This window comes from Procambarus clarkii, chromosome 64 (assembly GCF_040958095.1).
Source record: "Procambarus clarkii isolate CNS0578487 chromosome 64, FALCON_Pclarkii_2.0, whole genome shotgun sequence".
Taxonomy (NCBI): domain Eukaryota; kingdom Metazoa; phylum Arthropoda; class Malacostraca; order Decapoda; family Cambaridae; genus Procambarus; species Procambarus clarkii.
In genome coordinates, this window is record NC_091213.1 from 13,945,203 (window position 1) to 13,966,947 (window position 21,745).

The window sequence follows — 21,745 nt, forward strand, 5'->3', positions numbered from 1 at the left end:
AGGGGGTGGGAGACAGAGGGTAGAGAGGGGTGTCGTGAACATGGAGGAATGGGGGCAGGTGGAGGTGGAGGCCTGGTCGAGGACCAGGCAGCGGGGACACTAAAGCCCCGAAATCATCTCAAGATAACCTCAAGATAACCTCAAGATGGGGGGCAGGTGGGGGTGGAGGGAGTCACGTAGATGCAGGGGCGGAGATAGTGAGAGTGGTGGAGGGTCAGACAAGGTCAAAGGGGAGGGTAGAGAGGCATAGGGAATCATTAGGTGGAGTGGCGGAAAAGGTCATAGGGGGAGGGGGCGACAAGGTGGTAGGCAATACAATAAAACAAGCTGGTGACGTTAACAATCATATTCTTATATATTCTTTAATATATAAAACTATAAAAATATCACATGCCAGCGACTCAACCCAAGCAAATGAGGTTTTGGGAGCAAAACATATTCTTGATGAAATAAATTAATTATATATATATATACAATAATATTAAAATAATATTGACAATTAATAATAATAATAATAATAATAATAATAATAATAATAATAATAATAATAACATACAATCTCCTGATACCTCTTCTGTCCAGCGGTGGAAAATAATATATATATATATATATATATATATATATATATATATATATATATATATATATATATATATATATATATATATTCAGAAACAGGATAAAGCCTGGTTATACAAATCCTCACAAACAGTTAAGGTGCCATTTCAAGTACATTGTTGTAACTGGTTGTAGGTCATGTAACTGTCCAAATGAGGAGCGTCCTATAACCTAATACATCACATATTTTTACGGAATTGGTCAGACCGTTAAAATATGTCATGTATTAGTAAGAAATTAAAGCACCGTAATACTGACTTTTCTATGCATCAGCCTCGAGAGATTAGGAAGGTTGCTTGAGTTCGTGCGTTTCTGATTAGTTGTGATTATTTGTTGTGTTGTGAAAACAATTTTTGTTTTGTTTTTACTGGGTGACAAATCAAGAGAACGGTCCGCTCAGGCAAGTATGCTAAAGAGGACCACTTTCTTTAGTGTGTGGAAACACTTTCTTTTTGTTTGGAACACGTTCTTTGATGTGTTGGAACACTTTCTTTAGTATATTGCAGCACTTTATTTAGAATTTTGGAACGCTTTCTTTAGCATATTGGAACCCTTTTTCTTTAGAGTGTTGGAACACTTTATTTAGTGTTAGATCACATACATTTCTTGTATATTTCTTGATTAACGAGTTCCACCATATTATGCTGTACAGGTGAGGGTTAATGACGTGTTCCAACGTACTATACCACACTGCTCAGGGCTATTGACGTGTTCCATACTAGTATATCAGGTTGTTGAGGGCTATTGACGTGTTCCATACTAGTATATCAGGTTGTTGAGGGCTATTGACGTGTTCCATACTAGTATATCAGGTTGTTGAGGGCTATTGACGTGTTCCATACTAGTATATCAGGTTGTTGAGGGCTATTGACGTGTTCCATACTAGTATATCAGGTTGTTGAGGGCTATTGACGTGTTCCATACTAGTATTCCACACTGCTGAGGGCGACTGACGCGTTCCATACTTGTATTCAACACAGCCTTGGGTGAAGATAAATCAAACCCTTTTAATTCAACAAAAGTAATTTAACTTTGTGAAAATAATAATACAAAGTCAAGACATGACTACATAAATGTCAATAGCGAGTAACATATTTGTTAATTGGTCTTTGTAACATAACATACAAATGATTACCAAACATCCTAGAGGCTACACTCACATAATGTCAATAATATATATATATATATATAATTTATATACAGTGGCACTCAACGCTTAGGCTAGACTGGTAAGTTAAGATTGAGAATAAGACACTGCATGGAGAGACACTCAGATTCTTAGATTTAACTCAAGCGTTCATTCAGTGACTCCCTAAGTCAATCTTGAGATAGGACTTTTAGCAATAAACAAAATATAAATGTACTTTTTTTGCTTTAAATCTTTGGCAAGATATTTTAAGTATAAAAAGCAGCAAAATTTGGTTAGCACACACAGTATAGACTTCAACAAGACATCACACACACACACACACACACACACACACACACACACACACACACACACACAAAACCATACACGGCGCCTTACCCCTACAGTGATTCTCAATTATATATACACGGCAAAGCTCTGATGGTACTTATCTTCCACCAGACTCCTGTCAATTTTATTCACATTTAGTGAACAGTAATCTGAACCCACGATCTAGGTCCTGCGAATTTGCTCATATTGTTCACTCTTCCCTCCCCCCCCCCCCCCTATTTGCTGTGCATAGTGACCCATGAAATTTGCACAGCACTGACAGTGGACAATTTTGGTTTGAGAAAATGTCCTCTTGAGCAATCTGTGGATCTTTGGTATTCCACATGTGCTAACAAGCTAGTTCTTTCACACTTCAGATCTGTCTTGAGCAATGCAGTTATCATTCACTATGGATGCCACTAAGATAACTAGGTTCTTATGACTACTGGCCACGATTTTTCATTGTCCAGCCAATATATATATATTTCCTAAATGGCAAGATGTTAATGTTTGCAATACAAAATCGTATTTTTAATATTTACAACGTTTTCATGCGCTGTTATATTCATTCACCGAGTTTGTTTTCAGTGCCCCGTAATACTGATATCTCAAAAAAATATCAAACTGCATCTTGACAGTCTCACAGACTCCAGAAATTTCACAAGGTACAATATTTTTGTTTACACAGTTGCATGAGTATATATATATATATATATATATATATATATATATATATATATATATATATATATATATATATATATATATAAAAATTACATAAAACAATGACACTTACCTTAGATCTGTACAAAATAGGCAATTGGAAGATCCGCCATAGTATTAAGGTCATAATAAATTTTGAAGCTGACACACACTTGAATACTCGCCTCAAAATACTGTGCAGGCACACAAATGTTCAGGAGCTAGCCTTTGCCTCTTCTGGGGAAGGGGCGTATTTTGTTCCATGAGATGAGAATGTTATTGTTTGAAGCACAGACACACACACACACACGACACATCCTTGAGGGCAGATATGAGGCATTTTTAAGCCTTGTGTTTTCATGGTGATGTATCCCAGAGGAGGAACTCGAATATATATTTTATTTTGACTAAATTTCATGTGACTACAAAATCGGGGCAGAAAAAGTACACAAACACACACACACATATATATATATATATAAATATATATATATATATATATATATATATATATATATATATATATATATATATATATATATATATGATGTGTGGATGTATGTATATATAAATTTATTTTTAACACACGCTTGAGGGGTAAAACACAAAGCAACTTCGCTGGCCAGCTGAGTTGAGTATTAGCTGATATAAATTACTAACAAATCCACCGTGAACCTGCAGTCAGAGAATGAAAGACTCCTTTAAACGGCGCCAATCCTCTACATTGATGCCTTCTCCGATGCTCACTCCCGACCCGATCCTACTGCCCGGTGGAGTTTCCTGCCTCTTGGCCACAACAACATCAGTGCTATTTTCGCAGGTATCTTGACGTTCACCCTTTAACGTGGACGTCCCTAATCCTATCTTCCATACTGAGTTTCTACTTTCCTCTCTATCGTCGTCCATTTCAACTCCTCTTTGACTGTCCTCTTCAATTGCTTCATCCTCGACAATCAAACGTGAGTCTGGTTCTTCGTTATGTGTCCTTTCTCCCATTAATGGCATATTTAAATAATTAACCTTATTTTCATTGTCTGAATCTTCTTGCATATCCTCTTCACTGATAACGGACAAGTTGTGGTCCCGGCCCAAGGCTCCATGATAGGTGTCCTTGCCAGCAAGTGATAAGAAATCTATAGGAAAATCTTGGTCGTCCTCATTGTCGTGGCCTTCGCAGAACTCTCGGTCCTGGAGGGTAGGGGAGGCGTCGAAACATGTGGAGAGCAGGAGGCGGCTCCGGGCAGCCATGACCCGCTTGGCTAGGATGATGGTCTCCTGCTGGAGGGCCTCCACATAGCCGTCATCTCGCCACGTCATGCACTCCTCAACGTGCACTGCAGGAGGAGACGGAGGACTCGGTGAGAGATGGAGAGGAAACGAGACAGTTGGACATATACGGACAGAACCACAGGGGAAAAATGGACAGAAATGGAAAGATAAAGATATAAAGAAACATATATAAAAAGACACAGAGTGACACAGAGGCAAAAACCAAGAAAATATAGACAAATGCGTGAAGTTCTTTTCACAAGAAATCATATATTAGACTGATTTAGACACAATCAAACACCATTCCTTAAAATATTCAACACCTGTCTAACCTCCAGTATTGCTTCCCCTCCTCTCACCCCTTTCATCCCCTGACTCCCCTTTTCCCCCCTTTGGCCTCCCCTGGCTCCCCTTCACCCTTACTCTCACCCTTCACGAATACCATGAGAGGAAATATACTACTAAGAACTGTTTTGTCAGTCAATACAGGACGCAGTCTTCCTGTAGCTATTTACAGGCTGTGGTTACTTACACTGTCAATACTCTTAGTATCAACTTGACAATTTGTAAAGATATTTAGATCGGAATATATTGCACAAGTTGCATGCTGAAACGAATGGCTTATTTTTAATGGAATATGATAAACACATACACTGGAACCTTATGGCGCTCAAACAAATATAATGAAAAGCACTACAGAATAAAGCTACGTGTGTGTGTGTGTGTGTGTAAAATGAAAGAGCATCATAGGGAGATTAATCAGAGCTAAAGGTGGCCCTATACAGCTTCCACAAAGCAGTTAGGGATATCATAGAAGCCACTAATATATATATCAAGGGAACCACTAGTGTGTGTGTGTGTGTATATATATATATATATATATATATATATATATATATATATATATATATATATATATATATTTCAGTTGCATATTGTCCTGGGGACCATTCAGGCTTGTTCGCATATAATGTATGTTCCAAGGGGAACTACTTGTGTATATGAATGGAGCCACCTGTTTATAACAAATGAGTACTATTATATAACAAGGGGAGCCACTGTTATATAACATTGGAGCATTATTTTATAGCACAGGAGCCACTTGTGTAAAACTAGGGAACCACTATTATATAACATAGGAACCCATTTTTTATAACTAGAGAGCCACTGTTATTTAACATAAGAATCACTTTTATTATAAGGAAACCACTGATGTATAACAATAGTCACCTTTGTATACCAAGGGAGCTATGGAAATAGCTACTAGTATATATCAAATGAGCCACTGTTATATTAGAAACTGGGGCGCTAGAATATATATATATATATATATATATATATATATATATATATATATATATATATATATATATATATATATATATATATATATATATATATATGTCACGGGAGCCACTCAATAAGCTTGTGCTTTCATACACAGGGTACAAGGGGGGTGGATGCAGGCAGCAGGGGATAAAAAGATTTAAATACTTCTCTGTTTCTATGTTTCGTGTTTACGTACTGTGTGAGTTTATACTCGTGTATATTTTTTAAGAGTGTGTATTGAGTTATTTTGTTCACCCATGGTATTGTTTACTTTGCTCGCTGGTTGTCTGATTTAGCGAACAGTGCCCCCTTGGCTGGTCTCTTATTACACACTTTGCTTGACAACAATTTTGAGTATATTGCTAAATGCCTCCATTCTCTAAATGTGTGTAATTAGTTAAAGTTAGAGGCCAATTTTCCATGTCATGTTGTGATCTAATAGTTAAAAATATTCTAACTACAGTGATATGTTACTAAGTCAATATTATGGCGTGCATTACAAACAGTTCTACTTCTATCCGTGTGTAGGCCTGTTTCTGATAAATTAAAATGTACAGACAAAAAATAATATGTAAGACAGGTAGCATCAATTTACTGTGTCATCCGATATTGCCGCGCTTGTCTAGCGATAAATGAAGGAACTTGTAACAAACCAAATTTTTTAATCATAACTCTTTTGGCTTTTGCAAATAAAGTGGACCAACGAAAAATAGGGGAAGAAGCGCTGACTTAACAAGCTGTGGCGGGAACGGAGATACACAACAGATCAATGTCTTACACTCGAAGCTCCACCTGGATTTGTCGATCATAAGGCGATTCTTTGCTGCTTCCAGCTCCTGCTTCAGTTGGTCTTGCTTCTCTCGGAGGGCCCGGATCTTCTCCTGCGTTCTGCGGCACTTGGCGATGTCCTCCTCGGTCTTGTGGCTCTCGTACCTCGCCACGTCTTCCTCGTCGAACTCCTCTACAGGCACGCGAAAGGAAGAGGTTCTGGCGCCACTGCCGCTCGCGGACGACGCCCTGGCGTCAAGAGCTGTTGTTGTGGCTGTCGGCTTCTGGGTCCTCAGGGGCGAGCCAGAGGGTGTTTTTGATGGTGGATATTTGGAATGGGAATGACTGCTTCCTGAGGGATACGGCGTCTTCTGGACGCTTTTGGGATGGGTTTCTAATATTTTGGAACGTATTTGTGGTGTTTCTTTGGTTTTGGCTGTCCCGGCAGCTAAGTTTTCACTCCCTTACGAAAAAAGAAAGATGGTACAAAGAATATGCTGTTTTCTATACACCCACAAATACAAATTCATTAAAAAGTAAAAGTATATATTTATTGATTAGCAGAAACAATTCAACAATTACATATTGCTGATATAATTCACAAAGACCAAGAATAAAATGTGGGATGTTGGATTAAAAAAGCCTTCAATGTACATGTGACAGGAGGACCACATTATATATGTAACTTACATACACAAGACGGTACGCGTATTATATACTTGAACTGGTACCGTGAGTAGAGTTGTCATCAAAATATGTGCCTTGACACCTTCTGATATGTGCACCTTGACAGCTGTTGACATGTGTATCCTACTAGCTGCTGGTGTTTATCCTGGCAGCTGTTGACATGTGCGCACTGTCAGCTGGTGATATGATTACCCTGACAGTTAACATGTGTACCTTGACAACTGTTAATATGTGTACCCTGACAACTGTTGACATGTGTTTACCTTATTCCATCTTTATCCTTTTAACGGCTGTCTTTGTTATTCGCGTGCCCTTTTATCATAGTTTACCCCAGAATAAACTCTCTCTCTCTCTCTCTCTCTCTCTCTCTCTCTCTCTCTCTCTCTCTCTCTCTCTCTCTCTCTCTCTCTCTCTCTCTCTCTCTCTCTCCCTTCTCCCCTGTGTTATTCAACCTCACAAATCCTTTTCAAATAATCCTTCATTGCTGACTGCAATCTCCAGGATTCTATCTTCCTTTTCCATTCTTCCCTTCCCCAGAAATCGAACTATTACCCCTCCATTACTTCCTCTGGCGAGGAGCTCGACCTACCTCTCCCTCCAGCCTTGCCCTTGAGACCGTCATCGTCGAGGCCGGAGTCTTGCGAGGAGCCGAAGGACGAGCACTCAGAGTCCCGAATGACGGACTCGTAACCGGAGCTTTCACCGTGTCGACTCTCTCCCCTGGAGCGTCGCGCGCGCGGCATCACCTGTATTGACACACACGAAGACCCACAACACGGTGTTATCCAGGCTCAGAATGCTCATAAATGTTCTCTATTCTGATTAGGAAACTTTTAGTGTTTCATAATGATAACTGACAGGTTGGGGTCAACGTGACATCTAGCCTCTGTTAGTGGATATTTGAAAACACACAGGCAAGGAAAATTAGCAGGAGCGTTGGTTACCTTGAGACCGACGCCGGAGTCCGCCCCGGAGTCGTAGCCGGGGTGAATAGCGGCTGTGGTCACCGGCAGGAAGGGAGGCAGTGGCGAGTCCCAGTGGAAGCCCTGGTACCGCTGACCCTGTTGCTGCTGCTGTTGCTGCTGCTGCTGTTGCTGCTGTATAGGCTGTAAAGGCTGCTGGGACTGTTGCGGCTGTTCTCTGCTCTCTCGCCTTCCGCTTCGACTGCTCCTACTCTCTGAGCCCTTGCGGGCCGGGGATTTGCTCTTAAGACTACCATTTGACCGATCAGAGTCTAATTTCTGGAAAGCTTTAGCGTTCTTGTTGTCTGCTTGTTTGTTAGCGTCCAGGGCGTAGTGGGCGTCCTGGGAGTGGCCCGCCTTGCCCTCCTTGCTGTTCTTACTGTCTTTGGACCCAGAAGTTTTGGAATCTTTCGATCTCTCCTTCTCCCTCTGCGATTTTTTGTCGCTCTTTTCCGAGCCTTTGCCGGAAGACGTTGGAGATTTGTTGTTAGATTTAGAATTAGATTTGCTATTTTTTTTGGAGTTATCCTTTGGGGATCCTTTGTGTTTTGGACTGCCAAAAAAACGACTCCAACTTAGTTTGCTGTGGGTGGAGCCCTCGTCGCACTCGGCCTCGTCCTTGTAAACACAAGACTTGCTGGACTTAGAGAGGAGCCCTAACTTTTTCTTCCGTTTATCTTTCTTGACTTTGACCTGCTTCACGTTGCTCTCGTCGTCGGAGAGAGAAGCGCCATTGCCAGGAAGTCTCTCCTGCAGCGTCGCCGTCAAGGCCACGGAGGAATCTGGCGCCACGGTAACAGCCTCAGGCTTCACATGTGCTAACTCTCCATTGAGATTAGGATTCGAGGCTCCGTCAGGTTGCCTGAGAGCACTTAGGGTCGTTAAACTGACGTAGTTGCTCGGAAGATATGGCATTATATCGCTCTGGATATCATAAAGAGGATCGTTGAGGTCTTTGGAAATCTCCGAAGCAGTCTCATCTCCGTCCATTTTCTCCTCATGTGTCTCACTCTGAACGTCGATCTCTTCCGGCAACAGAGACTTCCAGCTGAATTCATATTCCCCTCCCATTTTCATGCTGGTGAGGGTTCCTTCCTGACTAAAAAACGGCTGAGGTAAAACTTTCGGTTCAGGTTCTTCGCCTCCTTCAGAGACGCTGGACTCGTCTTCACTTAGCTCCGTCAGTTCCTTGGCTGAGGGAGAGTGAACCGAAGTCCTGCCCCGCGGCGCCTGCTTGGCCAGGTTCCTGTAGAACTCGTGAAGCTGCTGAAGCTCCTCCAGCCTCTTGGCGAAGTAATGAGTCTTGGCGGTGAAGTTTGGATCTTTAATCATCTGCTCGTAGCGGGAACTGCTCTTGAACTCTCCAGCTGGATCACCTCGCTGAGAGAGAAAGAATGGATAGGGAAAGGGGGGATAGAAAATAGTATAGTTGAATATTGTTAAGAATGACTAATTGCTAACAAAAAATCTACTGCTTCAAGGTACAGAAGATTTTAATCAAAATCTTTAAAAATAATACAGTATTTGCTATCTAGCTAAAGTCAAGGCATGTCACATGGACTGTACAACAAATTTAAAATATTTCGGTATATATAACACAAGGAGCAAAAAAAAAACAGGAACTCGATTATATGTTAAATTAACAGAAAGCTTATCGCGGACTAACAGTAGGATGAAGGAAGACGGAGTCGGCTGACGGAACAGTGTGGTCAGTTATCCTGAAGGGCTGTAGGGGCTCCTCCAGTACCGCTGACCCGCCCCTGGTCGCCGTCTTTGTGTTGATGACGTACACGTTGGACCCAGGCAGCAAAGTGGACGAATTGTTGGAAGTTAGGAGAGGTGGCAGGAGACGCAAGTGTGTGTGTGTGTGTGTGTGTGTGTGTGTGTGTGTGTGTGTGTGTGTGTGTGTGTGTGTGTGTGTGCGTGCATGTGTGTGTGTGTGCGAGTGTGTGTGTGAGTATATAACGAGTTACAACTAAAGAATAATGAATAATTTGCTACGTAAATATTGAGATATAATAATTTCAACCTAACCTAATCTTCTACTCAAGCAATTAAATATAACAAGCAACTTTCCACTCAATTAAACTTAACAAACAACCCACCACTCAACCAATTAAACTTAAACAATCCGTCTCTCAATCCATTAAACTTAAGCAACTCACCACTCAACCATTTAAACAACAAACAACCCGTATCTCAACCAATTACACACAGCCGGAGAACCACCACCTGCCCCACCACCTTCCTCGGGGTAAACCAGGGTAAACTTAAATTACACACACACCACATTTACGGTGTCCAAATGGTCCATGGGTTCCATCTGTTCCGTCGGCTCGCAGCCCTCCGCCGGCTCCTCCTGCAGGGTAGGCAGAAGATGACGGTGCGGTAGGAATGGAATGAAGTGGACCCCAGCTTCCGCCAGCGTCCGTTCAATATCTTCCTCAGTTACCTGGGAGAGGGGTAGAGGCCCACAGAGAGTGGTTAACCTTGAGCACAAGGAAGTAAAAATATTTAGCACAATCTGGTCGTGGTTCGAAGCCAGGTATTGTACAGTTTTTTTTTCTTTTTTTTTTCTTGAGGGGTATTTGGGAATGGGGATTGTAGGGGAGGATGGGTGTGTAAATGGTGGGGTTAATGGGTTTGCCTGGTATATAGGAGGGTTAAGGGCAAGGCTTGTGTATGGGTGCTAGTTTTTTTCTTTTATTTGGATTTAGGCTTCGAACCAGTTATTGGAATAAATTATGTTATTCAACAATAGAACATGATCCAACAATTGTTCTACATCCTCGTCTCCAATTACTATGTTGGGTACATAGGGGGTAAACGAAGCGAAGGAAATTTCCTCACTCTGACATGAATTCGAATCCAGGCAACGATGTTGTTGTAGAATTTACTTTGTGGGGATGCTTGATATCAGTGAAGGAGGGAAGGTTAGTGGAGGAGAGTTATTGGTTATTGATAGTGGTATTAACTTCGTGAAAAAAGAGAGAGGGAACTGCTGATATATTGTAAGGTATTTTTTTTTAGTTCTTTCAAGTGAAGGAAGAGAAGGAAGTGGTGGTGATTAGAAGCGTAAGGTTGTTATAGGTACAATTTACCTGTTGCTGTACTGGAGAGTAGTGTTGAAGAACAGAACCGAGCAGAGGAGTGTTATTGATAAGAGGCTCCTGGTGTAGTACCGGAGAGTAGTGAGAGGGAGCAGTGCATGGGAAAGATAGGAAAGAAGCAGAACATAGCATTATAAACAGGACAATATTGGAGAACGAAATATGGGGGACCTGATCAAGATGTGAAGAGTACTCAAGGGAATCGACAAGATTGATTGTTTACTCTGGAAGCGACCAGATAGAGGGCACTCTGATGGAAACAAAGTGGAATGAGTTACATGAATAGTATGAAGAACTTCTTCAGCGTCAGAGGAGTGAACTGGAGAGGGAGACAGTAGAGGTAGACTTTACCAAACAAATCGAAAGATGAATCAGTAGGAAACAAGCCCACAAGACGGGAGGAACCCAGGAACCACATCTCACCTCCTGCCAGCACACACAGGTGAGGACAGGTATGCATGTACTACCACGAAGGTAAGTATAGAGTTAAATAAAGACTGAAAAACAGAAACAGTCATACAATTAATTTTCATTTATTCAAGTTACTAGTAAATAGAGTAAACTAATAACTTCGATGAATAACTGTACTGCCGTGCAAGTGACAAATACAATAAATAGTTTCAAAATAAAAAAGGGACTCGTGAACAAGAGATATTGTCATTGCTTTTACGTCAGCTGAGGTCAGTGGGGCGAGAGGCAGAGAGAGTCCGAGCGAGGGGCATAGAGAGGCAGAGCAGACCTCGATCGAACGACAGAGCAGACCCCGAGCGAGAGGCAGTGCAGACCCAGAGCGAGCCCACTTGATTACTCCAACAAACAGCGCTCAGAGTTCGTCACGCCATCAACAAGTCGGCTGAAATTAGCGAGGATTTGTCTCTGGATCAGCAGCTTTAAACAACGTTTCCCCTTGAGGTGTTTGCCCGAGAGTCTCTAGTTTCTTCGTATATGAAACTAATAGCATCTTAATACTGACTCGTTTCTGAGCACGCATCGACCTTGATATGTCAGGTGGGATGCTCAGGTTCATACGCTTCTGGTTCAGCAAAATACACGTAAGATTTGAAGCTCATCAGCTCGTGGGAATAGGCAAACTGGTGAGATCTGTTCACCAAATCTACATGAAGTAATCCTTGGATACCCGTCGTCTATACTCTACGAAATAAACCAGTGTCGAGTTATTATTACAACAGAAACAAAGCAGCATAAACATATGTACAACGAGAAAATCTATGAGAAAATCTCTGGAGCAGGGCTGTAGGATCGAACCTGCGTCCTGCTCAAAAGATTTTCTCATAAATATGTATATATAATGTATAGATAGTGTGTGTAAAGAAGAGAGGGGGGGAGGACATGTATCGAGTACTAGAGCACATATATATACGCTTGTGGCATAACTAAACCATGAGTGCAGGCGTTGAGAACATAGTATCAAGCTGTTTGACGCGACCTCTACACCGAAATTCCTGGATTAACCTTGCATCAAGAGTCAAGGACTACGAATATAGTCTCTTGACCGGATCCTGATATTTCGTTGGGCAGTCTGACATTGGTGGACTTACCTGACACCAAGAATCGACCATCTCGACGGGTTCTTCTGGCTCCTCCACCTCTATGTACTCTCGGTCTTCCTCTGCTAGCCAACGGTCCAGCGCAGCTTCCAGTTCCTCCTCACCCTCGTCCAGGTCTCGCACCTGGACGAAGAACGGAGCCAGAATGGTCAGATTGGGTGAATGTTATCATACGTATACTGTATGATATCTTATACAACTAGAACCAGTCTAACACTGTTACTTATTGTATCACTTCGATCACGATGGTAGGTGGTCATATTTTTGGATTTAAGTATTTTGGAGCAAAAGCTTCATATTGGAAATTTATACTGCATCAGGAGCTTCATATAGCACCACACGCTTCATTGTTTTGTTAACAAGCTCGTCTGTACAGTCATTATCTTCGTCTTGGAACCGAGAAGGATCTTACCTCATGCAGGAAGAACTTTGTGGGTCTGCCGTATAGGACTTCCTCTTCAATGAAGCTCTCAGTGGCGCCGTCTTCAGACGACCCCTGCGACTGGTCCTCTTCCATGGGGTCTCCCTCCGCCGTTGTCGTCTCCTCCGAGGACGACCTTACGTCAGTAGCTCTGTCCTCTTCCACTTCTGTAAATGGCAGAATAAATCCTGACTACAGCATGTAAGAGAGCACCCTCGGTTACTTCTCTCAGCCATTGTAATATTTGGGCCAACAAATTCCTCCTGAAATGAGAGTTCTTTTTGTAACTATGGGTCGATCGTTCCAGTGTGTAAAAATGGAGCCCCAGTAAGTCCCCTTTGTGTAATTTGTTATGAATTTCCGAAAAAATAAAACTAAAAAAACTAAGTTAAATATTACTAGGCCTAGTGTAGTACTCATATGTGCCATATTAGTCCTCAGATAGTGTATTGGGTCTTAAATGGTTAGGTTAGATTTTATTAACAATAAAAATATAAAACTTTTTCTAGTTTGTCCAAATTCACGAATAAAAAAGTGTTCTTTTTGGTGATTCATCACAACGTATTTGTACTTGCGATCACATAGTTATTATAAGTACTTCCATTATCGGAGAATGGGCTGAGCTCGAGTACCACTTGTGCTAAATAGTTTGCCTTTATCTACCTTCAATGAACACATACACAGAAATCACAATTGCGTGAGGCATCAAATGAGCAGGATTGATTAAGGCAGCGTCTGGGATGCTCTCGGACGCAGGTTCGAATCTTCGTCACGGCCCTTGAGGATTTGTTTACCTTCAATCAATTTCTATCAGAATTTTGTGGGTGATAATCATATCTCCTCTAACACTTAATGTAATTTATCGACATCTTCCTCAGCACGTGGCTATATAGTAATTTAACTGTGGCTTTTATTTCTTCAATTCTCTTTTGCTTCTCCTTTTTGCCTTTAGGCATTGTTAAACTATGGCGCACTTACGATTAAAAAACTAAATCCGCTTTAGCTTCCATAAAGTACCTTACTAATACTTTAAAGCTTTACTTTAAATAAAAGTTGCGAATGCTGTACAAGAGCTCCAGACTGACCTTGGTAACAAATGTTATATGTAAACAACACGGAAATGTCCTCCAGCGTCCCCAAATGTCCTCGTAATATAATTTTCAACCCGATTTAAGCTAATAAAATTAATAATTATAGTAAAAACCTGATTACTCCTTTCAGCTACTCTGGCCTGAAAGTAACCTTCGGAGATTAATTTTGCATTTTGATAGATACGCTTATTGAAAATGTTTATATAATTATCTAAATTACTCAATAAAAAAATCAGAAAAAAATGTTAATTAGTCACATACCCTTATCTAAATTTACTTGATTTTGCGCTAATATATAATAAGCCGGTACAAACATTGGTGGAAAATCTATATATTTTCTTGTGCTAAAGCATTTGATTTCTGTATTTTAAATGTTAATTAGACGTATTTTCATTACAATTTTCAACAACAATCCTTCGTTACATACTAATATACAAAAATAAGTGAAGACAAAGATTAAATAAGATCAGTCCTTACCTTCAGGCGCCAGAATGGTCATGTCGACCCGAGGAGTCCCGTTCTCCACGTAGGTAACCCGGAGAAGCTGCTCTTCTTCCTCTTCTACTTCCTCGTCCTCGTCCTCCTCTTCGTCTTCTTCCAGGCCGTCTTCTGCCCCAGCGGTCTGTCCTGGAACTGGGCGAGCGGTTTGACTGGTCTGAATGACGCGAGCCTCACACACCGCTCCAGGACCCGGGAGTCGCTGGACCCCTTCAGGTGGCATGTTTGCGTTTGCGTCCGGGAAAGTCATCGAACTCACCGCGATCTCACTAACGCGACTAGATGCTTTGCTCGCTTCACTTTGCGCTCCACTTTCAGGCACTTTTTCGATTTGACTTATTACTTGTGGCTCCGATTTAGCTAACACACTCGCACTCTCTGACTCTGTAGTCTTGGGTTCGGTTTTTGGCTGTTCTGAAACGAAGGAGAGCGGCTTCGGTCTAGCTTCCTCAAGCTCGACTACCGGCTGACTAGAATGAGGTTTATCACCATAACTACGTCTTTTACGAGGCGTTAGATCTTTCTCTCTGTTCGACGCATGTTGTCCGTCTTTGCGTATTTCTTTACACTCACTACTTTTCCGCTTCTCTCTGTATTTGTCCTTATGTCTGGGAGACGACTCCTCGTCGTCAACGGTCTTAAACTGCGTTAGTTCCTTATATTGTTTATGTTTCGGGCTCTTCTGCGGGTGTTCCGAGGACTTGGGTTGCACCTGAGCGTTCTGGGTCTCAACCCATTTTTGAATCATAGACTTCTTGTGGTCGTCCATGTAACCGTAGGTCGCCTCCGGCCCGTCTATCCACGTTTCCATCTCGTAGCTCTTCATTTTGTGACCGTCATACACTTTGGCTCTGTGAAACCTAGGTCCATCTATCCAGTGTTCCTCGCTGCCGCCGCCATGTTGGCTCTGAGCCCCGCTGGCGTCCGCATGCGGCGTCGCACCCGGCGTCGCTTTGTGTCTGCTGTGTCTTGAGACGTGGGGAGATTTAGGGGACTTGGGGGTAGCACCACCTGATAGTTTAGCACCAGAAGAAGAATATTTCGTAGGAGTTCTAGGCAAACTTCCACCACTACCTACCGCACCACTACCGCTCACACCATCTCGACTCTTGTGGGGGTCTTTCGTCCTGTGGGGAGAGGAATGGGCACCATCTTTGCTCCCAGAGTGTTTACTTGGCTTCGAGGGACTTTTACTACTTCCTGAGACTTTAGAGGACTTCTTAGGAGTCCTCTGTGAGTCCATTTTAGAAGTGCCGTCCACAGCCGAGCCCCTGAGAGCTTTATTCATGGAACAACGGTTGTCCCCAGAGTTTATTGACGGGAGATAGACAGGTGGGTGTTCGCCGTCTGTAGCGTCGTCAGCATGAGGACCCACGTAAATCACTGTATCACACGACTGAAGGAGAGTCCAGGGAGGACAAGAGTCAACACACAGATATAATATGTCATGTATTATACTATGGAAATTATCAGTAACATACACCGTTAAAAAAAAATTAATATATCTATGAGAAAATATCGAAGACGTTCGATCGGAACGAACCCACGTTCCTGAAGCGGTCAAGTTGTATCCCACCGCATGGCTTCAATACTTTTTAACAACAATTTTTTAAATCGAAAAAAAAATCTACTTTTACAAGAAGAGAGAAAAATCTATACAATAACGCCAGATCAGCTAAATCCAGTCTACACTCACATATCTGTAAAATATACATAAGATATTTAAAAAAAATACACATTACTAATAAAAACAGCAATATAATAAAGCTTTTTTATCATGTCGTAAATGAACCAATATAACAAGGTTCCCCCCCCCCTACTTTCGTATTTACAGGACCTACTTCAATTTGTATGTCTGGCTTTATTAACAAAAATATACAGAATAAGACAAAATAAGAATATATGTAAAATGTATATATATATACATACACAAAATATACTTTTATACACAAAATAATAATTGTGTAATCTGGAAGAATAATATAGCGTTTAACCCGATGATAACTGTGTTGTGAGCCCGAAGGATGACCTTGAACCTTCTTGGAGGATGACTTGTATCATCTCTATTCGGAGGATGACTCTATCTTACCTTTTCGAAGATGTCATTATCTCACCTGTTCGGAGGGTGGCCCACCTTACCTTGCGGTGATTCCGAGGATCTACGCCCTGACCAGGCCTCATGGTTGGTGGTCTGGTCAACCAGACTGTTGCACGCGGCTGTTAGCAGCCTGGTTGGACGTCACTCATAGCCTGGTTGATCTCACTTGTTCGAAAAGGACGATCTTGCAGGTTTGAGTCATGACCTTGTTTAATCTGCTTGGTGGATGACCTCGTCTTACCTTAGTGGATGACCTCGCCCTACCTTAATGGTGGATGACCTCGCCCTACCTTAATGGTGGATGACCTCGCCCTACCTTAATGGTGGAAGACCTCGCCCTACCTTAATGGTGGATGACCTCGCCCTACCTTAATGGTGGATGACCTCGCCCTACCTTAATGGTGGATGACCTCGCCCTACCTTAATGGTGGATGACCTCGCCCTACTTTAATGGTGGATGACCTCGCCCTACCTTAATGGTGGATGACCTCGCCCTACCTTAATGGTGGATGACCTCTCCTCACCTGTTCGGAGGAGGAAGGGTCGACGGAGGAGGAGCCGCCGGTGTCAGTAAGGGTCCCACGTGATGACCTTCCTGACCTCGACTCCTCAGATGACCCGCCGGAGCCTGACCCACCCATATGGGGCTAGGTCAAAGGTCACACAGATGAGAATTTAGTTTATTAGTGCCTCAGATTATTTCAACCCAAAATTGCATATGAGTTAGCTAAACCAATACTTCTATATAACACTTGAAAGCGAAATGGGGGGGGGCGGAATGTGACCACATTGCCAAATCACTTGGATTATCGGGGATCGAACGCCGACCGTGCAAGTCTCAAGTTCGTCGTCCTACCGACAAGTTCAAGTGATTGGACAGAAGGAACCACAGCCCTGGTGCAAGCCCAGGACGTTAGTTCAATCCCCATATCGCTCCAATGGTTATTTAAATCAATAATATGATTGCAAAGTTGTATAGATATATTTAGCAAGCTATAGTCATCGCTGACATTCAGATCAACAAGTGACATAAGCTCAAGAGCGCCTGCAGCAGGAGGCGACGGCGACGACGGAGGAGCTATACACACCTTGATGCGTCGCCGTCTGAGTCTGTGGACTCTGGAGGCCAGCTGGATGGTGGCCAGAGTCTCCTGGTAGTGGGCAGAGGCCGGGGAGACGTGGACCAACATTGGCCGCCACGCACCTCACGGACCCGACACACTCACGCAGCAGCCGGGGCAGCTTCCCGTCCCTGGTGTGAGAGCAGAACACGACAAACATGTCAAAATAAAATATAAAAATGAAAGAATAAAGTGAGCTGCAGAAAGCCTATTGGCCCACACGCTCGGGTAACATGTAACGCAGGTATTGTCCCGAGATTCACATGTTAGGCAGGTATTTTCCTTGGACTAACTTTGCAATACCTGTGCTTTAACTTGACTCACTTGCATAGGAAGTGGTTCCCTTTCGACTCACTTCTAAGACAAGTGTTTCCTCGGGACTCACTTGTAAGGCAGGTGTTTCTGGCCGTTGAAGATAGCGAGAATAACGTTGCCGAGAGAAGACAAGGTGAGTCTGGAAGGGCCTTTGCCTCGCTCCAGCGCCCCGAAGTCCATCAGGTGAAGCCGACTCCTGCCTCCAGCAACTGCATGGATGGAATAAAACACACCGAACGTGTTATTGCTCTCTAAAGGATTCAGCAAGAACATGTGGAACAGAGGAGACTGAGTTGTAGTAGCTCTCAGATGAAGCTGGAATGTTGAAAACTTTGCATAACTTTAAACATTTACTGAAAATTTACAACAGCTGTAATCGATTAGTATACGAAAAACAGGGACAAATGGATGGTGCCTCAACATCCAGAAGTATATAATAGATAGGTCTGTACTGTCTGCTTGTGGATGCTGTGGCTCCTTTCAAAGGTTCCCCCTTGCTTTACACTTTTTCTTAAACGGTTTAAAATTGATGTAAATGTCGTGTCTACAAATCGAACCACAACTCCATTGCAAACCGAGCTCCTACAGGTGGCGTTTATATTCTCAGGACTAAAGAGTAATTAGTTTGGCTTGCTAAGTTAAGCAACTAAGATATTAGTTCGATTTGCTTCTCTCTCTCTCTCTCTCTCTCTCTCTCTCTCTCTCTCTCTCTCTCTCTCTCTCTCTCTCTCTCTCTCTCTCTCTCTCTCTCTCTCTCTCTCTCTCTCTGCGGTACCTACCTCCTCCCTTCGCCGAGGTGTCCACGGAGTACTGGTAGATGTTGAGGGTGAAGACGAGGTGGGCGTGGCGACCCTGCTCGTCGACGTGCCTGTGGGCGAGGGCGGCGTCCAGGAGCTGGGCGGCCCTCTCCACAGTCGGCGCCCGCACCTCTGCTGCGTGGGCCAGCAGCAGCGACGTGCCTGAGTCCTCCATCAGGAACACGCCCGGAGACTGTTCTCCTATTGTGATGAAACCAGAAGAGTTGATATCTCTGATGATATATATTATATCACATCACTATATTATATTATTAGTATGCCAAGGGTACTCACCCTGAGCATACTGCGCCAGGAGATCAGTGACCACGTCTCCCGGAGCAATCTGCAGGGCGGAGATCCTGACAGAGAAGCGGGCGCCGGTGTTAGTGCGGTGGTCCTGAAGAGCCTTGTAGAGCCACCACACAGCCGACGGCATCACTCCCAGGCTGTGGCAGCTCTCTCCTCCACCCAGCATAGTGTACCCTTGACCTGTAGAGCGTCCACAAAAAAAAACACAAGACCCGAATTCCATTAGAGATAAATTTGTTCGATATTGTTTTTTTCTTATATCTTGATGCATTCAGTTGAACATATATGCATTCGAATATTTTGATCCAAACTAATTAAATAGCCACACCTAACCTATAATAACCGATTAGTTCACACAATTGCCTAAATTAAACACAATGCGATTGATAATAAATACTAACTTAAGTAATCATTCACATATTTAAATATTGTGATATAAAGAATAGTCAAGCAATGATAGAGCAAAGAGAAAATAAAGTTGTTTTTGTATTAAAGAAAAGAAAATTCCTCGTCGATAAATTTTCCTGACAGTCTCCTGCCAAGGGACTGAGTGGTGGCCATCTGCCACCTGAGCCACGGCCACAGATGGGGCCTGAGACGAAGTTCCAATGGGGTAGGAACATCAAGGAAATCGTTCGGCCATAAACTAGTAAGAAGGAGCCGATAAAATAGTATCGAAATCGAAGAGTATTAGCTAGTCTTTCCCCCCCAAGAGAGAGAGACTGACCTGAGGACACAACTGATGGCAGTAACGTCAGACGAGTTGTTGACTTTCCTTTTACTTAGATGATTGTGCTTGTATTTGGGGCTACAATGATAACTTGTGTTTTATGGAAGATCAGTGGGCTTGTTTAAATAATGTAATAGACCAGAAATATTTCCGTTAAACACACACACACACACACTCACACACACACACACACACACACACACACACACACACACACACACACACACACCACACACACACACACACACACAAACAGTTTCTAGTGTAGATATGATAGAGCCCAATAGGCTCAGGAACCTGTACACCTGTTGATTGACAGTTGAGAGGCGGGACCAAAGAGCCAGAGCTCAACCCCCGGAAGCACAACTAGGTGAGTACACACACACACACACACACACACACACACACACACACACACACACACACACACACACACACACACACACACACACACCAAAAATTGTGGTGGAGGTCAAAACCGTCAGGAGTTTCAAAGCGTTATATGACAAAGAGTGTTGGGTAGAGGGGACACCCACGAGCGTAGCTCTCATCCTGTAACTACATCTTAGGTAATTACACGTACCGAGATTGGGCTGACCGAAGCTGAAGACGGCCCCGTCTGCTCCCCCTCAACACGGCTACGATCACATCCGTCAGCGACGCTGAACACACCTCCGTCTGGGACATATGAGTGCTCTGGTTACCTCTCGTCTCTACTAATTGCGCGCCTTCAGGTCTCTGCTTGTCACGTTATATCCCCTGAACTACCCCCTCGAGGACCCTTATCATCACTATGCCAAGCAGGTGCCTCTAGGTCTATAGTTACATCGTATGCATCCCTGTCGGGCCCTTAGGACTCTCTAATTAGCTCAGTGTTTTATAATGCAGCTCTCAGAGAATTCTAGAGGCCTCCCATGAGAGGTGTTAAGTCATCTCTACCCTCGTCTCTCAACTGTGTCACCCCTTCCCTTGTCCCCCACCCATGTCACCCCTTCCCTCGTCCCTCACCCGTGTCACGTCCCCCTTGCTCTCACCTATGTCGTCTCTCACCTGAGAATCCTCGTAGGTGTAGATCCCGTCGAAGGCGAACATCTTAGGAGCGGCGATGCCCACTCTCGACTCCTCAGTGTGGGCCGAGGTCGGGTGGACGGCCGAGCCAGGGTCAAACAAGGTCACTGTTTTCTTCCGTGGATCGACACTGAGCACCTTCGATGACTGACCCACCTCAGAGGACGCCGCCACTCTCAGCAGCACCTTCACCTGCAGCAAGGAGGGGGTAGAAATAGCCTAAGCTACTCTATCCCTTGAGATGTATTTCTTTCTTGTCTCAATAAACATACTTGAACTTCACCTGCAGCGCCGAGGATTTTCTACTGACTTGAATGCCATTATGGTCAAATATCAGACTAGAAACTCCCTCTCACGCATGCCCTTTGTAACACCTTTGTTTTGAGTTATTATAGATTAAGTTCATGGTAATTGGATAGCTTACATGGTAAATTTGATGGTTTACATTTATTTACTTTATATTTATGTATGTATTTATTTATATATACAAGAGTTCTTACATTCTTGTAGAGCCACTAGCACGCATAGCGTTTCGGGCAAGTCCTTAATCCTAATTTTCAAACACACACACACACATACCCAGGAAGCAATCCGTGGCAGCTCTCTAACTCCTAGGTATCTATTTACTGCTAGGTGCACGAAAGAAATGTGAAAGAAACTCTGCCCATGTGTTTTCGCCTCCGCCGGGGATCGAACTCGGACCCTTAGGACTACGATCCCCGAGCACTGTCCTCTCAGCCGTCAAAGCCCCCATGGGAATTGTATAGCTTACATGATAAAATGGTTAACTTACGAGGTAATTGGATATCTTACATGTAAACTAGA

General features: G+C 43.1%; 1 protein-coding gene across 1 annotated transcript in view; it reads right to left on the reverse strand.

The window, feature by feature from the left end:
- Window positions 1–331: 331 nt before the first annotated feature.
- LOC138354755 (kinesin-like protein KIF26B) overlaps window positions 332–21,745 on the reverse strand; it is a 23,177-nt gene continuing 1,763 nt past the window's right edge. The window contains 18 exon segments of the mRNA XM_069309248.1: window positions 332–4,113; window positions 6,156–6,608; window positions 7,422–7,578; window positions 7,777–9,174; window positions 9,461–9,565; window positions 10,082–10,246; window positions 12,464–12,595; window positions 12,885–13,060; window positions 14,462–15,878; window positions 17,105–17,227; window positions 17,669–17,770; window positions 17,772–17,832; window positions 18,087–18,225; window positions 18,796–19,014; window positions 19,108–19,302; window positions 20,436–20,478; window positions 20,480–20,530; window positions 20,903–21,139. Of these exon segments, the coding sequence (XP_069165349.1) occupies window positions 3,461–4,113; window positions 6,156–6,608; window positions 7,422–7,578; window positions 7,777–9,174; window positions 9,461–9,565; window positions 10,082–10,246; window positions 12,464–12,595; window positions 12,885–13,060; window positions 14,462–15,878; window positions 17,105–17,227; window positions 17,669–17,770; window positions 17,772–17,832; window positions 18,087–18,225; window positions 18,796–19,014; window positions 19,108–19,302; window positions 20,436–20,478; window positions 20,480–20,530; window positions 20,903–21,139 (5,826 nt within the window). The 3' untranslated portion in view covers window positions 332–3,460.